The sequence below is a fragment of the Phoenix dactylifera genome, chromosome 6 (genome assembly GCF_051530095.1).
Source record: "Phoenix dactylifera cultivar Ajwa chromosome 6, Ajwa_hap1_PhDact_Kaust_v1.1, whole genome shotgun sequence".
Taxonomy (NCBI): Eukaryota; Viridiplantae; Streptophyta; class Magnoliopsida; order Arecales; family Arecaceae; genus Phoenix; species Phoenix dactylifera.
The window spans coordinates 33,184,134-33,203,753 of NC_143195.1; the positions used below are offsets into that span (position 1 = coordinate 33,184,134).

Sequence of the window (19,620 nt, forward strand, 5' to 3'; positions counted from 1 at the left end):
TTATCACCATTTAAAAGAAGCCGACAAGCTTTTGCAGAAAACATTTTCTTTTGGTCCACAATTTGAAAAATTAACAAAACCAGTAAACAACAGTTGCAGAAACTAAACTTAAGAAACAGAAAAATCCTGTGTTAACAAAATATTAAGTCCACGAGACGAATAAAAACCTCAAATCAAGAAGTATCAGAGTTGAGAGGTATCCAGTACATGGGAAGGATAATGTTAAACACACATCCAGTTGGACTTCGTCTCTTATCTCATTTGGACTATTCCAGCACTAACAAGCTTCTGTATCTTTTGCATGACGTGAGGATTCTTAAGATGATCTTGGGCACCCTTAGGATTCTCCTGGAAGTCAATCAATACCTGCGGACATTCAAATCAAACCATCACGCAACAAGTTATTGTCAGGCAAATTGAGACCCGGAGTGAGAACTCAATGACAACCACGACAGCATGTTACAATACATTTCACCATAAAATGATCAATTTTCTCTAATAAATGAACATTTCTTTCCAAACATTTCAATACGACCACTTACTTGCCGCATAATGGGATCAGACAGGATATTCTGTACTTCTGGATCCTGCATAGCCTTTGCCTGCAAGATGACAGATTTAATACACACTAGAGCGAATGGCTATAGAAAATAATCACAGAAGAAAGAGATTAACCGACCTGTCTCTCTTTCAATTCCTCTGGGCTTATCTCACCCCTATTAGTCTTATTAATCTGTTCAATGCACCTGTAAAGGGCCAAGCAGAGAGCATGCGTAACATCAAGTAACTAGGTACGTCAAGCTTAATAAAAGCCTAATGTAATATCACAGTATTACCTCCTCACACCATCCATCAGTTCCTGATTGTTTGGGTCATGTTTTAAGCCCTCCTGGTATGTTTCTAATGCCTTGTCATATTCTTTCATAAAGAACTGAATTGCACCCTTCCTTGTGTATCCTTTGGAAAATGATGGATCCAGCTCAATGCACTTCTCTGCATCTTTGAGACCCTCAGGCAAAGCACCCAATTTTGTGTAGCATGCAGCTCTGTTGCTGCATACCTGTAAAACAAAGCACATTTTTTTAAATGCTTAGAAAATGGTCAAACAAACGGTATCCTGAAAATCAGCTCGTACATAAATTATAACATCAGCTATGAGAGACAATGTGCATTACCCTTGGATCATTTGGATTTCTTCTTAAAGCTTCAGCGTAGTGTTTCACCGCTTCTGGGTATTTTTGTTGCTTGAAGAACTCATTGCCTAAACATCGATACCAAATCAAATAAGTGAATCCTATCATTGACCATAAAAAGTAAGTAGTAGCTAAATTTTTTTTGAAAATTTACCCTCATAATATGCCAAAATATCCACAAAAATTCCATTCTGAACAGGCAATAATTTGACTAAGTTCAGAAAATAACAGAATTTGCAACAAATGCGGATGGGGAAAATGGCAGATGTTCTAGTTCTCGATAAACAACAGCTGCAGCTATGGATCAAAAGGTCAGCAACCACAAGTTATGGATCAAAGGCAATCAGGCTTGACATCATCAGATATCATTAAGATATTATGATGATGATGATATCATTAAGAATGAAAAAATAATAATTAAGCAAGCCTTTATGAATTATCCATGTATGATATCATAGAACTGTGCTTGCCCAAGCTGAAAAAAATTATATCTTAAGAATCAAACCATGCTTTTTTGCAAAACAAGCCGGAGATAGATACAAGAGAAAGCATGTGTTGTAAATATATTCACCTAATAAATATATCTATTTACGATGTAAATGCACATACATATACTGCATAACCACAAATTAGTAACAAAAATCTTATAAACTGCAAATGAGGAGAAAGAGTATGGCTTCTCTGGTGAGCTTGCATACCAACTCCCTCAAAGGTGCATTCTCTGGTGAGCTTGCATACCAACTCCCTCAAAGGTGCATCAGCTTTCTCAGCGATTCTCGCATAAAATAAAAGAAAAAGAAAGAAAGAAAACAAACAGCTAGGTTCACTTATCCAAGAGAACAAATACACTAGCAAGTAAACCTCGACCACACAAGAATGTGAATACCTTAGTGGCCAATGACATAAATCAGAAAACCACCTTTTCTGAAGTAATACTTAAAAAATAGAAAAAAGCAATTGTTGTTCTAACAGGCCGTAAGCACCAGATAGAAAGAGAACAGGTCTCACCTAGACACTAGGCTGGCACTCAGCAGTCAAGGCAGCCCAAAAAGCATATTATAAAACACTAATAAATAAAAGAATAAAACTAAAAATTATTCATAACTGGACATATGAAATATAACATATCAAGTAGGACGTACCAACTCAATGGAGAGTATCAACTTGGCAACACCCGAAGTAATTTATAAATCGATCTCATCCTTTATACTCAAACATGATAGAAAATGTTACATGGGCACCTCGGTGGCTCAAGTCCATAGCCAAGGCAGCCATCTTGTAAAGCAGGAAGAAATCTTTCAATATTAAATAGACAAGCAGGCAAGTTTATATAATGATGATTACAAAATGAGTAAGAATTGAAAATATTCAACTTCCATCATGTCAATACCCATGCTATGATTCATTTTCACAAGAGTTCCTGGTATAAGATAACACGAGATTCATGAATGTACAATCACCGAAAATCGACAAGAAAAGGTAAGACACCAAAAATAGCAGCCAAGCTATACAAAAACATACCAAGGACTACCACACATTAACAGCAAAAATCATGAATAATGAAGGGAACAAAATGTCACCCTTGAGCACAAATCATTATTCTCGGAAGGATATAAAGAAAAACTCATAAATCATCAAAAATTTGATATGTCATCATGCATACACCCCTTTTAATTAGCAAGCAATGCAAAAAATAGTTGAAAAAAAGGGAACTGATTGAAAACATATTATTTTTAAGATACAGCTAAGTGAGTAAAAGGCGATAAGATCTCGTAATGAGCCTAAAGTTTATCATTGAAAGGATGCCAAGTTACTGTATGTGCACCACAAAAACTACCCAAGAAAGCTTTAGACAACTCAAATAGTTGTTGCCAAAGCACACTACTATTTGAAAAGACAGAAATTTAGAAATATGAAAGCACAGTGAGAAACTAAAAGGCAATAGACATATCACAAATTGAGAGTTGACTAACATACCCTTCTCGCGTTCTTCATCAGCTATTTTTGGATCAAAGTATTCTTGCTGCTCTAGTTCTTTCTTTGCCCTCTCAGCATCATTAAGCTTCCTTAACGTGTCAGGATTACGATGTTCAGTTAGAGCTTTCTGGAAGGTCTCAATAGCAGGTTCATAGTCCTTTGAGCATTTAGCAAGCTTCACTAGTGCAGTTCCTTTCCTAGTCAATGCCCTTGCTATCATTTTGAAGTCTGAATGAAGTTCTCTGCCCCTCTCAACAGCTTTATCACAATCCTTTATACATTCTTCATACTAAACACAAACAAATAAATTTATTGTCAGAAAATATGATGAGAACAGCCCTAATTCCTACAATCTGATAATGGAAAATTAGGACTTGTATCAATTTCTCATTGATAAGAAACTGAAGTCTGTGTCTTAAAAAACATTTAGTTGGTTTGCAATGCTCATCAGTGGTTGAAAAAAAGCACAACAGTTTCAAAGTAATGTTAAGCTCCACAGCTCAATGCAACTACTAACAATGCAGTGCAACATGAAGCAAAATAAAGCATCATAAGTCGCCTAAATTTTACAGAATCTGAGCATCATTTTTCAGTAATTGCCGATAACGGTAAAGATATCCATAAGCATTCTAAAAGTTACAAATTGCATGATGGGAACTAGATCATTAGACACAAAGTTCATCGATTAACTTCACATCAAAATAATAAATAAATATATTGAGGTGAAATTTCAACTGAAAATTAGAGATAAACTTGGAACATTCCTCATTCAAGGAATCACTCGTATAAAATGATCAACATAACAAGGAACCCAAAAAGGATCTTGTAGCATTTCATTACAAGAATAGAACACTATAGATAAGATACAGGATAAGAAAGAGATCAAAAGAACTGGACGAGTCTCTGACATGACCATGCTCTTCCTAAAGATTAGAATCATGAATGATGGGACCAGGACCTTCCTCTTGACTAAGCCATGATTCGTAGGATCCATCTCTTGCATAAGCCATGTTCATCACATGGGAATGCATACATAGATCCCTTCTATGACCAGACTCTTTTATTTTTCCTAGGCAAGACAATATGTTTTCCCATGGGATGAGAAATACTGTTCACTTTCATAAGCACACCTCTCAGTATTCAGTATCTGACCAGTGACTATGACTAGGAAGGAAAATGTAGAGAAGCTTATACACAAAAATGGGAGCATATTTATCAGATTGCAACTGCTCATCAAGTTCCTCTCTTGAAAAAATCACGAAATGCTACTCCAAACAGTCATTAGATCAGATCACAGCCATCCATCAAATGCTCGATCATTTTAAATAAGTCACTTGCATCTCAAATGCCCAAAACTAGCATTGTATTATATCAATCATCAAGGATGATTTATGAGTGATGACCTAAACCAAAGACAATATTCATACAGGAACAGAAAATATAAGTAAGGGAGATATGGAAGGATATAAAAATATATTCCTTCTTGGTAACAAAGCAGAAAGCAAATCAAGAACTCTAAACATGAGATTTGAATAAGAATGTACCAAGGGCATGACCAAGAATACATAACTGCAAGAACATGAAATGAAATTTTCAAGAGATGCAATGAACATCTGAATAACATTCAACATGTCACATGTCATGAAAAAGAAAAAAAGAGCCAAAAAAAATTAATTTACAGATGCATACCTTGAATATAAGGTGCCCTGACCATATACTGTGAACACCTTCCTAACCAACTCAAATTGGACTACTTTCTGCAACCTTTGACTAATTTCCTCAAATGGGAAAGTTTAAAACGTCGGAGAATTATTTAGTTCGAACCTGATTTGGTCATTCACTGGTTGCTATTAGCGGATATATTCAAACAATATTACTAGAATTATGCTTAAACTTCATGTAGTAACTCCTATAAACTGAGTTTTCGCACTCCATTACTTATATTCCAGACAGCTCAAAGTAAGGTTCGCCGTTTCACTACCGGACCCCGTACTACTACCATTCTAGCATAGTGTCAGTACGGTACAGTACAAAAAAAATTTCGGCGTACCGAGTATCGATACGCCACCCATACCGGATACCGGTACCGAATCGGTATGGTACTATACGCCCCATACGGGTTCGAGCCGGTACAGCATACCATGACTCGAAGTGTTTTCTCATAAATTAAAATCACCTTACCAGCATTTAGCAAATACATCTTAAAATAGGTCCTGCACAGGATTATTAAACATCAAATTTATTGCTATATTGTTCTTAATTCCTTTCTTTATTTTAAGTTGATCTAGATGCTGTCATATATTAACAGGCCTTGTCGATGTACTTATCACAATTCAAATCCACTATTATCAACTTATAATGCCGATAATAGAAAATCTTATAACCTAAATGCATCATTATGCTCCATCAGTTTCTCAATGAATTCACAATAGGCAACGCCTAGAACTAAATACAGATAATTGGTAGCCATCTGATAAAGTAAATGGCTATCTTAGTTCTCAAGTCAGACGTTTAGTATGAAATTATAACCTGCAAATCATTTCTGGTCTAGAAATATAGACCTTTTACTTTTTGGCAGAGCCATAGAACAAACAAATTACTCTCTTTCATATATTGTAGCCTACGCAAGGGAAAATAAGAAATTTAACCCACAAAGACAACATGCAGGCAAAGTAATTACCTTTCCCATCTCCAGGTAAACAGCAGCCCTGTTGGTGAGGAACGATATGTCCTCATCATCAAGCTCCGTCGCTTTAGTGTAATGCTGGATTGCCGTCTCAAAGTCCTTCTTTTTGTAGGCCACATTGCCCGCCTCCTTCTCCCTCTGTGCCTCCGCCTTCCTTTCCCTTGGTTCTTTCTCGTCCTCTGACACTTTCATCGTCTCGGGCTCTGGTTGGGGCTCCGGCGCCTTCCTCGCCGGCTCCTGTTGGGGCTTCGCCGACTCTGGTTCCGGGAAGTCCCTCTCCATCTCATCAGTGGGCGCCCTCATCTTGACATTGAGAAGGACTCCGAGCACCTGCATCATCCTCTGATCCGAGAGGTACATGTTGATATTGTTGGGGTTTTTCTGCAAGTCCTGTATCATCCTGACGAAATCCGGCTGCTGGAGGTAACCCCTGGTGGTCGGATCCGCCGTGAGCTTGGCCCACAGATCCGTCCCCTGGAAGATCTTCCCGAAGGGCGAAGCCCCCGGCGGCGGGGCGCGGCCGCGAGCGGCGGCGGCCCGGGCGTCGGCGAGGCCGGACTTGAGGGCCTCGTTGGATGGGTCAAGGTCGAGGCCCTTCTCGTAGGCAGCGACGGCCTCGTCGGCTGAGCCGAGGCCGAGGTGGGAGGCGCCGAGGCGGCTGTAGCCCTTGGACCAGTCGGGCTTGAGGTCGACAGTCTTCCGGGCATCGGCAAGGGCCTCGGCGTAGCGATGGATGGAAGCGTAGGCGGCGGAGCGGTTGGAATAGAGGACGTGGTTGGTGGGGGCGAGCACGATCGCCTCCGAGAAGTGGCGGATGGCTTCCTCGAAGCGGCCGGCGGAGAAGGCCGCGTTGCCCTTGGCTTTCGCCTCGTCGGCCATGGGAGAGAGAAAAAGGGAGGAGACGAAGAAGCTGCGATCGAGTACTAGGCCGGAGGGGGGGGGGGGGGGGGGGGAGGGATCGGGCGAGAGAGAGAGAGAGAGAGAGAGAGGGTTTTGGAATCCGAGAACGGAGAGTTGGGGAAGGAAAAGGGCAAGCGAGAGGAGCCCTGAAATTCTAGGAGTTCCCGGTTTGCGTGGTTCTGGAAAGTTCGGGGGCCATAGTGGGGCGGAGAGATCTCGGTCGATGGAGGTGGATATGGATATACATAGCGTCCGTGTGGATCCACGCATGGATCGGGTATGCAGCTCAAGTGGGGCTGGTCAAATGTGATTCAACCCATCAATCCAATTCATATTCAACCTGTTTAATAGGTCAATTTGTTTAATCTATTTAACATTCGAATTAGGTTCGGATTTCAAACATTTAACCCATTTTAAGTTGTTTAATATTCAAGTGAAGTCGGGTCACATAACCTGCTTAACTGCCTATATGTATACCGTTTAAATTACGATGGGGCTGGACATATGGGCCGATCAGATAGCTCTCTTGCCTCTTGAGTCTTGGACCTCTTGATCTCTCCCGAATCTTGAATGACACCCTCCAACCCATGTTTAGAGATTAGGGTACCTCTTAGTCAGGGTTTCTGAGCTCCTTTCCTCGCCCCTGTTCGGCTATTCCCTTCCCTCTTGGCTTCTTCTAGTTAGCATCGCTGACTGAGTGCCCCCTTTCCTCATCGATTGAGTGGTGAGTCGGCGACCTCTCTTACCTATTGGTCTCTCTTGAGTTTTGAATTCGAAGCGAAATGGAGGCATGGTGGACTCCTCTATCTTCTACTTCTCCTCCTCCTTTCATTCCCCTCTTGCTCCCTCGTGGATTCCTTCCTGATCAGGTTGTTGTACTAGTATGCCTACACAATGATCTTATGCCTCGTGGTTCTCTTCATTGGTATCATGTCTGGGCTCGCATTGGGGCTCATTTCTCTTAGACTCGTTGAGCTCGAGATCCTCCAATACAGCGACACCCTCACAGAGAAGAAGTAGGCAAGTCTTTGGTTATGGTTCTTGATTCTTGGATGTAGTTGTGATGCCTCCTCCTCCTCTTCTTCCTTTTGTTTTTGGCTCAGCTAAGTTGGATTGGGGAAATCTTAATATTTTCCTTGCTATGTTTGACTCTTCTAACATTAGCTGGTCTAGATTGGAGAAATCTTAAGCTCTTCTCTGATCTTTTTGATGATGATGATTATATCGAGTAATTCAGCTCAGTTTGTTAAAATCCCAGTGAAAAGCTTATGCGAACTAAGATATCTTGATTTTTTTTAAAAAAAAAATCAGAATCTTGATTGGTTCTTGGATCAGCGAGCTTTGCTCTCGTTTTTCTCTATTGCTATTTAATTTTGAATATTTTGGAGGGCCTATATGCTCTTTCTTGATTTTAATTTTCTAGCTAAGTCTATGTCCAATGTAGGGATAACTAGGCCGGGCTAGGTTGGGTTAACAAGTCCAATACTGTTTCTTAAATAGGTTAAACATATCAGATCTGGTTGGGCTAATCGTTTACCTACTTATTAAACATGTTAAACTAGCTGAGTCGGATTACCTATTTATTAAACATGATATCTTCGTGTATCAAATTCTGACCAGTTTAATAGATAGGATGGATTCAAATTTGAAATTTTCTTTTATGACCCGACCTAGCCCGATTGCCACTCATAATGATGAGGTTAGGTTGTTAACGGATTCATCCACAAGGGCCTAAAAAATGGCCCAAAAAAATGCTGGACATCTAGATCTGAAACTTAGAAATCTCCATTGGGACATCAATCACTCCTGGAAATTTTCTGCCCTTGGCCGGTATAAATTGACGCAACGAGAGATATCAATGGATATGATATTAATATACATGGCAAATATACTAATATTATCGATCAGGGCAAACAGGGCCATAATTTGCTCTTCTGCTCGAGGGTTTTGGATGCTTTGGTTGTTGAGTTCAAGGGATCGAAGGAACTAATCAACTCTCGCGCATTTTCTCAGTTTCCATCTTTCCTCGGATGTGGATACCCAAAGGTAACGCCTCGCTTTTCTTTTTCTAGGCTTCATGGTACGTTGCTAAAATTTCAGTGAAAATACTTTCGGTCCTTCTATTCTATTGGCTATAGTTACTTGCGATGCTGTATTTTCCTTGAACTAAGTTTCCTTCTATTATAGGAGAGCTGCTGGTGATCAGGTTTAGCTTGTTTCCCTGCAAAATGGGAATCTCGGGAAGAAGTAGGAGATTGCAGTCATCCAAGAGTCCAAGACGGATGGTTTCAATAGTGGCTTCCAAGTTGGTTGACAGAATGCCTATGAGAATGCCTATATCTGATTTAGGAGAATAAAATTACAAAAGAAAAAAAACCGCTAGAGGAAGGGATTGAACCTTCGACCTTGTGGTTAACAGCCACACGCTCTAACCAGCTGAGCTACTCCAGCCACGCCTGCATTTGCTAAGTAAAATCTATTAATACATTCAATAGACAAAGGCTAATGAACCCTCTGCAAGTCTGGCTTGGCCCCGAGCTAAGACAATGGGCAATGAAGACAACAAATAGCGGAGTACTCCTATGCTATGCAACATATCTACATTATATAATAATTTTAGAGTTTAATTGTATGTCTAAGAGCTAACAGTTTTCATATCAATTGCAAGTTATTCAAAATGAAGATCTAGATGATTAAACATGATCTACAACATATAAAATATCTACAAACTAGAATTTATGCATTTCGGTGGTTTTTAGCCTATTCATCAAATTGGTACAAGAAAACAAAAGTTAATGATCATATACTATTGTAGTAAACTACATTATATGATATATAAATTGAAAACCTACTTAATGGATCATGATCTACGTATTTCTGAACATTGATGGATTTAAAACTAAACATTTTGACACCTATTTAATGATTAGGTTAAAAATTTCAAAATACATAAATTCTGATTTCTAAATATTTATTTACAGTTAATGTAAAATCTGTAGTTCAGCTCATAATTTTAAAAATATAAGGAAAAAAAGAATTTATTAGCCTAAGTTAGTCAAAGATTTGTAAGAACAATTTCTAAGGAACATTTGTTAGTTGCAACAAGCAAAATATTTTTTCCAAGCTGTTAGATGATTCAAGTGTGGCTAATAAATATACTATTTAACTGTTTATGAGCTAGGCTCTGTGGGAGCAGGTGCTTTAATTTTAGTGTGGCTCTGCGATTTTTTGACGAATAGCTGGTGGGTGGGTGAGTGATGGGAGACCGAAGCAGGAAAACGGCAAAAGAATCCTCCGGCAAATAGGACGGATCATAGGATCTCCAATGAGGAGCTTGAAAATCTTCAACAATATTTTATAGAGGTTTTTGAGTTGCCAAAGGAGAGGATCGAGGCAAGTATGGGAGTTGATGGCTATGAATGCTCAAAGTTTTACGCTCCTTCCCCGAGCATTCAATTCAGTTTTCGTGGATAAGTTGTCGGGAATGTCTATCTCTATAACAGCTGATATGCCACATATCTATAATCTCTCTTATTGCAGCTGATATGAGATAATTCCAGTCTTGAGAACTTTCATAAAATAGGAATAGAAATCCAATCTCATTCTCTAAGTGTCTTTTTTTTTGCCAGTTCGTTTTTCCTTCTATCTCATATCAAATAGAAAAAAGATCTTATCATCAATATGGCACCGAGCTAACTTCTTGCACTGTAGTACGAGAGACTCTACTCTGGCTGAATAGCTCTCATTTTACTGTAAAGTCCTCACCGACCGATGCTCAATATTTAGGCTTATTCAATATTAAGTGTCATTTCTAGCCCACAATCTTGCAATCCTTTGCCCAGCCTCAACTTCCAAGACCAAGCCGTATATTTTGAAATCAAACCACATTTTTATGTAAAATATATATAGCGACCAATTTCCTAATAACTTTGGTTTTTGGAACCAAGTTCTTAGCAACATTACATTACAACTAACACTGTTGAATATTATGAGTTCAAATCCCTCTTAATTTGATTGTTTGTTCACCTAATCTAACTGGCTACATGTCATGAGGGAACGCAAGGGAGTGAATGCTGTACCTCACATGGATTATTGACCCATTCCCTAATAGCATGAGCTTTTCAGATCAAATTGTCAGATGATATAGCTAAAATTAATGATATCTCCTTAAACATATTTTCTATCCTATTGGACATCTTAATACTGGGAAAATGTAGGTTTTGAAAGTTTCTTGCGTTTAAGGATAAGTGCAAAATCATCAATTAAGTATTACATTTATGAAATTCATAGTTCAGAGTTTAAGATGCCAGAGGAGCGTACCGTACAACATGATAACGTAAGCATTGAATGTAATCTAGCACACTTGTAGAATTTCTCAATATGTAGCTCAATATCTACATACGTTTCACTCCATTAATTAGCATGTATGGTCCCTCTACTACAGTGAACCCAAATTCCTCATCATTTAAAACAATAAATCAAATCTCCATCTCGATCTTGTAAACATCTAAAACCCGATTTCGTAATCCATGATGCAAAAATTTAATCATAATTTAGTATTGTTATCAAGAACAATATTCATATCTACATGTGTCGAAGCCTCACCAAGTTTTGTTGGGTCTCATCCGTATGTCACGTTCTCACCATAATTTTGGCTAGGATTTCTCTTGTCCCGGTTATCAAAAAAAAAAGAAAAAGTCACTCTAACAAGCGTAACCAAAGTCCCAAAGTCATGGATTAGTGGGTTTATATGAATTTGTTGGCCTCAGCCAAACCAAAAGAGTAATGCCATTGGTACCTGTTTCGTCGGTGCATGTACTAAGTTGCATGCCAAGCCAAACGTTTTATGGGCTAGGGAATTTTTGTTGCACATGAACCAATCACCCAAAGCAAGGTCCAAGCTAGGAGGTTACTTTCTATTTGTAACCATAGTTCTTCTTTGTAACGTCCCTTTATTTCTTTTCTTCTTAATTTTTAATAGCAAATCAACCAAGTGTACGTGTTAATTGTCAAAGAAAGACGAGGGGTACTCGTGAAGATGGTTTTCTTTGTTACTTAATTGGATTTCGTTGCTTAAATAGAATGATTTCATTCACCACATCGACCGTTGGATCAAGCCATGTACGGACATTCCTTGGTATTAATTATATCCGTGGGGTGATCATGCCAAGATCATGAAGATGACAAGACCACCATATTTGGTTGTGCTATGGTGGTCCTATATAGCGATAGAAAATTCATTCTTGAGATCGGAAATCCAAGTTTATCTCAAGACAGTGATCCTGGGCTGAAATTTAGGGATAAAAAAACCCTTAATCTAGCTGAAAAAATTAGTATATCAACATACGTAATATATTATATCAATATTATATTTATCATAGTATATTGATATTACATATATTGCATATATGATGCATATCTTATTACTCAATTATAATTTTAAATTATAATAGAAATATTTATTATACTTTATATTTATATTAAGAAATTATTTAATATATGACTTCTACTTACCTTTTTTTCTAATCAAAATAAATACTAGTATTAAAATAATAATATATTATAAGTATCAATGAAAAATTTTAATTCTACAATAACAACTAATATATTTTTATAAGTATCAAATTATCTTGATACCAATAATCTAAAATTAACTTGGTGATCCATTTGTGTCAAGAAACCTCAATTGAAAGTTATTCAAACTTAAAACGCGCATGCCTCACTAAGCCTTGCTTCCTACGAACCCGTGGTAGATGCATGGATAAAAATGCCAACAGGTCACGCAGCCGCTCTTGACTGGTTTGTTCCTTCCATTATACTTTCGAATAACCACGTCGTTCGATGGCTGGCTGAGAGAGCATCATTGTTTCCCCGTTTCGCTTCCTCTACGCATGCAACGCAGACAGGGCTCCTTCCACCTCAAGACTCGTCTTCATATGATAAGAAATGCAGCTTCAACGGGTGCCGTAAATAGGGAATATAAGTGCATGGCACGTAAAGATGGTGAGGGTTGGGAACCATATATCTTCACGTACAAGGCATTTCAATTATTTTGTTTAAGGATAACATCAGGGCAAGTATGAGTTGGATAGGGCATTAAACATACTTGTTCTCTCGAGGGAGGGCCGGGGAGGGGGAGAGTTAGATAGGATAGCTTAAAACTTATTTTTACCTACGAATTAGATAAAAAATGTAAAAGTAATTCTCAATATTTTATATAATATTAAATAAAATAAAAGTCAAATTGTAGAATATGACAAATCAAATTTTCAACAATAATAGAGCAACAAGCAAAAATGTTATTCTTTAGGAAGTCAATTTTTTATTAAAATAAGAAAACAATTAATTAAAAAAATAATTAAGCATGTACTTTGTAATCTTTCACATGATTAATCTTTTTTATGATTGATCACGATACTTTCTTTTCTAGTATCATCATAATCATCGTAATTATCAAGGCTTACGTATAATTAGGTCATGTTTGGGACAAGTGTTGCCATTATTAGCACCTGTCTTGGATTTGTTGCAGGTTCTAGAATGAAGTTCCGCTCCTACCATCGTCTCCAAATTGGTCAAATAAAACCTGCCCCATTAAAGCTAGGTCAAGTTGAGTATGGGATGATATAGAGTAATTTGATATTACTAATTTTGCTAGAAGCTTCATATGTACGTTAATTACATTTATGGTATGAAATTTGTTTTCTAATTTGAGTTCCCATGCATGTATAGGTCCTAATTTTGGTGCCTTGGCTCAAATACTGCAACATGGATATATTACATAGTAGAAATGAAGGAGAAGAGTGGGTATACACGAGAATTGTACTCGACAAATAATGTAGTAAAGTTGTTGACATGCATAGATGTAACAATAGTATGCTGAACTATGCTAAACCTACCATTTTTCGAGTATATCAAATTAGATAGATCATGGATCAACATGGTTCCGCTAATTAAGTCGGTTTGCTCAATTAAAACCTGCTCCATTCCCTCCTCAGCTCGATTAATAGGCTCTGTCATCCCCTTCGCGATGTTTTAAGACTTCTTTCCCTTAGTGTTCGAGATCCCTCTCTTTCAGTGCTCATAACAGTTTAGAGTACGTTTCTGCTCAATGCTTTCCCTGCTCCATCTCCCTCTATGGCATCATCAGTAAGAAATATACCCTTATCCTTCTCTCTCTCTCTCTCCCTCCCTCTCTCCATCTCTTAATCTCTCTTGCTCCTCCCCTTCGTCCTCTCTCTCTCTCTCACACACACAGAGAGAGCTTTAATCCTATAACGAGCAAGGGCTTGAAAGCAGAAAGAGATTTTTTTTTAATTTTTGATTCTAACCCTCTGCTCTTTTTATTTTTAAATTTTTTTTGAATTTTCAATTCAAATTGGTATTTTTTGAAAATTCGACACCAGAACAGAATGGTACCACATACCTTAGGTGAAAATAATTATTTATCGATCATGAATATACAAGTAATATAAATGTAAATGTATACTATGCGCAGCATTACCTCTCAATAACAACTCTGACCTAGCCGAGAAGACGGAGGGTCCATAGACTTTTAGGTTTGACATCCATTCATTCAAAATCTGCCGATTGATTGAAGCTGAAGATCCTCTCCTTTTCTTTTTTTTTAATACAAGCAATACAACCCTGCACCCCTCCTGCCTGATCATCTCATAGTGGATCATGACCTGACTCCTTGGACCCTTCTTCGGGTCAGCCGCTCATTTCGGTACATGTTGACAAGCTCCTATTGCACCCCTACCTAATAGACATTATTTACCATCTTCCACAATACAATAGCCAAATCGAAGTCCTCTTCCTAATAATCCATTGCCTGAGTCAGATCACCATCTGCCTCTCTCCCACGCAATATAAAGGGAGGCAAAGTCCACTTCATAAAGCCCTACCCCAAAGCCATCGTCCCCTCCTCCTCGAATGCTCCACCCCACGCTCTCATCACCAACCATGTATCTCGTCCCATCGTCCCTACTATTCCTCGCTCTCATTTCCTCTCTCCCACCTATCTCCCTCTCCTCCCCCAACTTTAAACACATTGACTGGTGGTGCCATAAAACCCCCCACCGAGAGGCCTGCCGCTACCGTCTTAGCCACCCCAAATCCCCTGACCAACCCATGAGCAAGCACCAGTTCTACAGGCTCCATCTCCAGGTCACCTACGACCTCGCCGCCCGCGCCCACAGCCACCTTGGCCGCCTCGGCCATCGGTGCAGCACCGCGCCCGAGAGGAAGGCCTGGCTCGACTGCCGGAAGCTCTATGGCGACACCTTCTTCCAGCTCAACCGCACCCTCCACCCCCCCAAGCCTGCCTGCACCGCCCTCGATTACCAGACCTGGCTCAGCGCCAGCCTCACCAACCTTGAGGCCTGCCGCAAGGGCTTCGCCGACCTTGGTGCCTCCGCCGAGATCATCCACCCCGTTATGCAATACAACGTCTCCGACCTCATCAGCAACTGCCTCGCCATCAACCATTCCAATGCCACCACCAACAGCACTGCCGCCGTCGACGTCCCGAGCTTCACATCGGTCGCCAACCGGAAGCTATTGCAGCTTTCAGCGCCGCCCAATTTCATCGTGGCGAAACACGGCTCGGGGAACTTCCGGACTATCCAAGCGGCCCTTCATGCCGCCGCGGCGTTGCGGTCAAGGAGAAAGAGAGGCAGTATCGTGATTCGAGTGAAAGCCGGGGTGTACGATGAGCACCTACAGGTAGTAAGCAGTCTGACTGATCTCACCATGGTCGGCGATGGCATGGGGAAGACGATAATTACCGGCCGTCGGAGCGTGGCCACAGGCTCCACCACATTTAGCTCCCCAACTTTCAGTAAGAATTAAACCTTTTACTCTGCCCTTAAGCTCTAGCAAGTAGCTTCAATAGTGTTGCTAAGCATGCATAACATATGCAGGCGTGTTTGGCGATGGATTCATAGCTAGCGGCATCACCTTTCGAAACACATTCGGCCCAGGATCTCAAGCAGTGGCTCTGCTCTCGGGATCCGATCGATCGGTATTCTATCGGTGCAGCATCGAAGGATACCAGGACACTCTCTGTGTCTTCACTCAGAGGCAATTCTACCGAGAATGCGACATCTACGGCACCATCGACTTCATCTTCGGCAATGCAGCGGTGGTTTTCCAGAACTGCAACATTTTCGCCCGAAGGCCCCGGCGGGGCGAGTCGAACGTGATCACCGCACAGGGCCGGACTGACCCGAACCAGAACACGGGGATCGTCATCCACTCCTCCGCCATCCGCCCGGCGGCCGAACTCCTGCCGGTGCGCAGAACGGTACGCTCCTACCTCGGCCGGCCATGGAAGCAATACTCGAGGACGGTGTACCTCCGGAGCTACATCGACGGCATCATCGATCCGGCCGGGTGGCTGCCGTTCCGCGGTAATTTCGCATTGAGTACACTGTACTACGCCGAGTTCGGGAACACCGGGCCAGGCTCGAGGATGTCGCGGCGGGTGAGGTGGCCGGGATACCATGTGATCAAGCGGCCGTCGCTGGTGAGGCAGTTCAGCGTGGGGCGATTCATAGCCGGCCGGAAGTGGATCCGGTCGACCGGCGTGCCGTTTATTGCGGTCCTTTGATTTCGGCTCATCAGAAAGTGCTCGCTATTAGTCTTAAAGTCTATTTATGGTCAGGGAAATCGGCAGCGTTGAATTAGAGAACAGGGGAAGGAGACCTCCTCCTTTGGTCGTTCACAGTCTTACCCCAGTTGCTTTGGAAATTTGGCAGCGTTCGACTGGAGATTAAATAGTGAAAGGCAACCTCCACCTTCGGTCATTCATATTTCTACTCGAATGATTTGGAAGGTTGGCAGGGTTGAATTGGAGATTAGTGAAGGGAGACCTCCTATCCACAATTCATAATTTATTTGGGTGGCGTGCCATACATGCGTCCACAAGTTCTGCTGTTTTTATTGTAACAAAAGAATCATTTATTCGTTATAAGAAGAGGCATATATATATATATATATATATATATATATATATATATATATATATATATATATATATGGCATGATTTCGACCTTAGATGAATTAGACACTTGCAAATATTGTATTATTTTAAGATGTTATTTTTAATATATGGCTGATATATGATCACATGAAGAAAGAAATATCAATCATGAGAATAAACATAACATTTCATATCTTGGAAATTCCGATAGACTAGAGGATCTCATGGAAGTCTTCTCTCTGAAAAAATATCTTGGCATGGTGACTTTGCTGTTGGAATTTTATCTGTTCGTTTTTTTATTTTTTTGTCTATCTTTTTTTGAAAAAAAAAGAGGTCAAATTCTTGCTTCTCTTTCTAAAACAGGAAATTGGAAAAACAGAGTGGTTTTTTTTTATTAAAAGCAGGTAGTTTTGCGTTGAAATGAGGAGTCCTTTCAGGCTATAATTCTCTTAACCATACTCCCAGTCTTTCATTAGATACCTAATCATTATATTAATTGCAGATGCTAGGTGTCACCATCTACCATTTCGGCCTACGTGCGTCCCAAGTATAGGTCATTGGTATGCGTTTTTTTAATTTCTTGTTTTCGTATTGGGCACTCTGATTCGTAAGTATGTTAGAATTGGTTGCCGCTAGATTAAGAGGTCTGCTGAGGTTGGTTGAGTCCCAAGATAAGATTGAGGTTGGCTATAATTCCAAGCAAAATACCTCATGCTGGTAGATGGTGAAGATATTGGTGAAGTAGCGTGCTCTCAATATCCACATCTAACATAAAATAAATTTTTTTTATCAGAGAATTTCTAGCACGAGATCCTTCCATGCTTAAATCAGTCAAATTCTAGAAAAAAGAATTGAAAGAGAGAGAGAAAGTTTCTAAAGAGAGTGGAGTGGAGAAAATGACTTATCTGAGGTTGCTCGATTCCGTCGGTATAAAAGATGGAATCGGTATCCATTATTGAGATTAATGGAGCGTAACGACTCGTCATGCAATAACTATACAGTAGCAAATTCTTATATTATGCATGTAGTGATAATAGTGTTAATCATGCACTTATGGCCGTGCAATTATGGCCGATTTGGTGTAACTGTTATTCTGAGATTGTGATCACGTTGATAGGCATTAATAGCTAATAAGGTAAAACTTGGATCAATCCCAGAATCAGGTTGGCAAAGTTTTACCTATTCAAAATCTACAGAAGTCAAAGTCGGCAGTTGCAGCTTACGGAGGTTCCCAGCATGAAGAATGGGTTGAAGGCATTGGCGGTTTATATTTATTAATTAAGTTTTAAGAAGGGACTTGAGTGATAAGCTTTCCGGTCCTGGGATTGGGCGCCTCGCACGGCGGATCCGCTCCCGCCGGGTCTAGTGCCGTCTTGCCTACCGTTCCTTGCTTGACGCCGGGGTCTGATAGGCCAGCTGCTCAAGCGAAGATAACCCACCATGGTACCCAATCACCGAACAAGTGAACATTGAGAGGTGCTTCTATTTGACGGAAATCTTACGAAAACAAAAGAAAATTTACGCAATTGATCTCTCTAAGGGCATTTATGTGGCATTTTGAATGCGGATGTTGGAAGGATTACATTTGACACCACAAGCAAGTGTTTTATGGCATGTTTCATGTCATTTTTATTTTTATTTTTTATTATAAAAATTGAGGCAAAAAAATCTTTTTTAATTTTAAACTTTATTTTTATTAACTAAAAATAAAAGTAAGAAATTCTTATTTATTGATATGGGAAAATGAGCCCGATAATATCGTATAATAGGATTTATCCGACTCAAAGCTGATGTGGCACTCTTCATGGTCAAGCCAGATCTATCCTCACCTATTTGAGATCCCTATGAGCAGGCTAGAAACAACCGACCTCCGAGGTCATGCGCTATCCGACGTAAAGTCCTGTAGCTCGGACCAACATCCATTCCAAACTTATCTGAGCACTTTTACCTCAAGTGATGACTCCATGTCCTGTGCGGGAGTACACTCCTCTCATCATGCCAACAATTAAAGGTTACCATGATAGCCCTAGGCAATTACGCCATATCTTAAGATAGTTACGATGCAATCTTAGATGGTTATAGTGCGATTCTAGTTTGTTCTAGCATGATTTTTAGAAGATTCCGAATCCCGTGGCTATAAATAGATTCTGAATCCTCTATGAAAAATACAACCACTATGGCATTAAGACACTCAATCGTCTTTTTTCCCATATTTTTTTCTTTTTGATTTAAGCATCGGAGGGCTTGACTGGAGTAGGTTTGGCAAATTCTCTAACTTGTTGCTTTCTTGCAAATCAACGAAGGTTGATAGAGGCATTCCACATCGTCAACCTAAAGGTCGAAGGCAACAATTATTTTTGTTATTTTCAAAGTTAAAAAACTTATATTTTTTTATCATCACTACCAATGTCGCCTTTACCGCCATTGTTGCGACTATCATTGGAGTCTTTGCCACCATTATCACTAACACCACTGCCGTCATTGTCTCCACTAGCATCGCAACGCCATCATGTCTCTACTGCTTTTATTGCCACCATCATTATTGTTGTTATTTCCACCACCACCATCGTCGTTGCTGTCGTCATTGTCGTTGTCTCCACCATTGCCATTGCCACCATCACTGCCACAACAATCACCATTGCCCTACCAACCACTATTATCTCTTTTATTTTGAGAATTGTTTGGAGTTGAATGGGTTCCGACTCAACTAAAGGTATGAGCACTAATCTTCTAGAGAAGCGTCATGCAGTTCACAGTCCTGCAAAAATTTGATTCGTCTCCAATGATTTTGTTGCTGCTCCTTTTTCTTTCTATAGAAAAAGGATAGTAATTTTACTCAAGCACGAGCAATGCCATATGCACCTACCATGAATAATAGGTG

At 40.0% G+C, this 19,620-nt stretch overlaps 2 protein-coding genes and 1 non-coding gene across 3 annotated transcripts; 1 reads left to right on the top strand and 2 right to left on the bottom strand.

Annotated features, from left to right (window-relative positions):
* Positions 1 to 108: 108 nt before the first annotated feature.
* On the bottom strand, positions 109 to 6,984 carry LOC103708511 (hsp70-Hsp90 organizing protein 3). Its single transcript, XM_008793471.6, has 7 exons — positions 5,851 to 6,984; positions 3,171 to 3,459; positions 1,176 to 1,261; positions 837 to 1,060; positions 680 to 746; positions 543 to 602; positions 109 to 366 (listed from the first exon to the last, which is right to left on the bottom strand). The coding sequence occupies exons 1-7, from the start codon at positions 6,733 to 6,735 to the stop codon at positions 253 to 255; spliced, it is 1,725 nt and encodes a 574-aa protein (XP_008791693.4). The 5' UTR covers positions 6,736 to 6,984; the 3' UTR covers positions 109 to 252.
* A 2,149-nt stretch (positions 6,985 to 9,133) lies between these two features.
* On the bottom strand, positions 9,134 to 9,207 carry TRNAN-GUU (transfer RNA asparagine (anticodon GUU)). The gene has a single exon. It is a non-coding gene; the product is annotated as a tRNA-Asn (tRNA).
* Positions 9,208 to 14,635: 5,428 nt separating this feature from the next.
* Positions 14,636 to 16,941, top strand: LOC148703235 (pectinesterase-like). The gene is made up of 2 exons (XM_088723774.2): positions 14,636 to 15,595; positions 15,678 to 16,941. The coding sequence occupies exons 1-2, from the start codon at positions 14,689 to 14,691 to the stop codon at positions 16,364 to 16,366; spliced, it is 1,596 nt and encodes a 531-aa protein (XP_088579900.2). The 5' UTR covers positions 14,636 to 14,688; the 3' UTR covers positions 16,367 to 16,941.
* Positions 16,942 to 19,620: the final 2,679 nt, after the last annotated feature.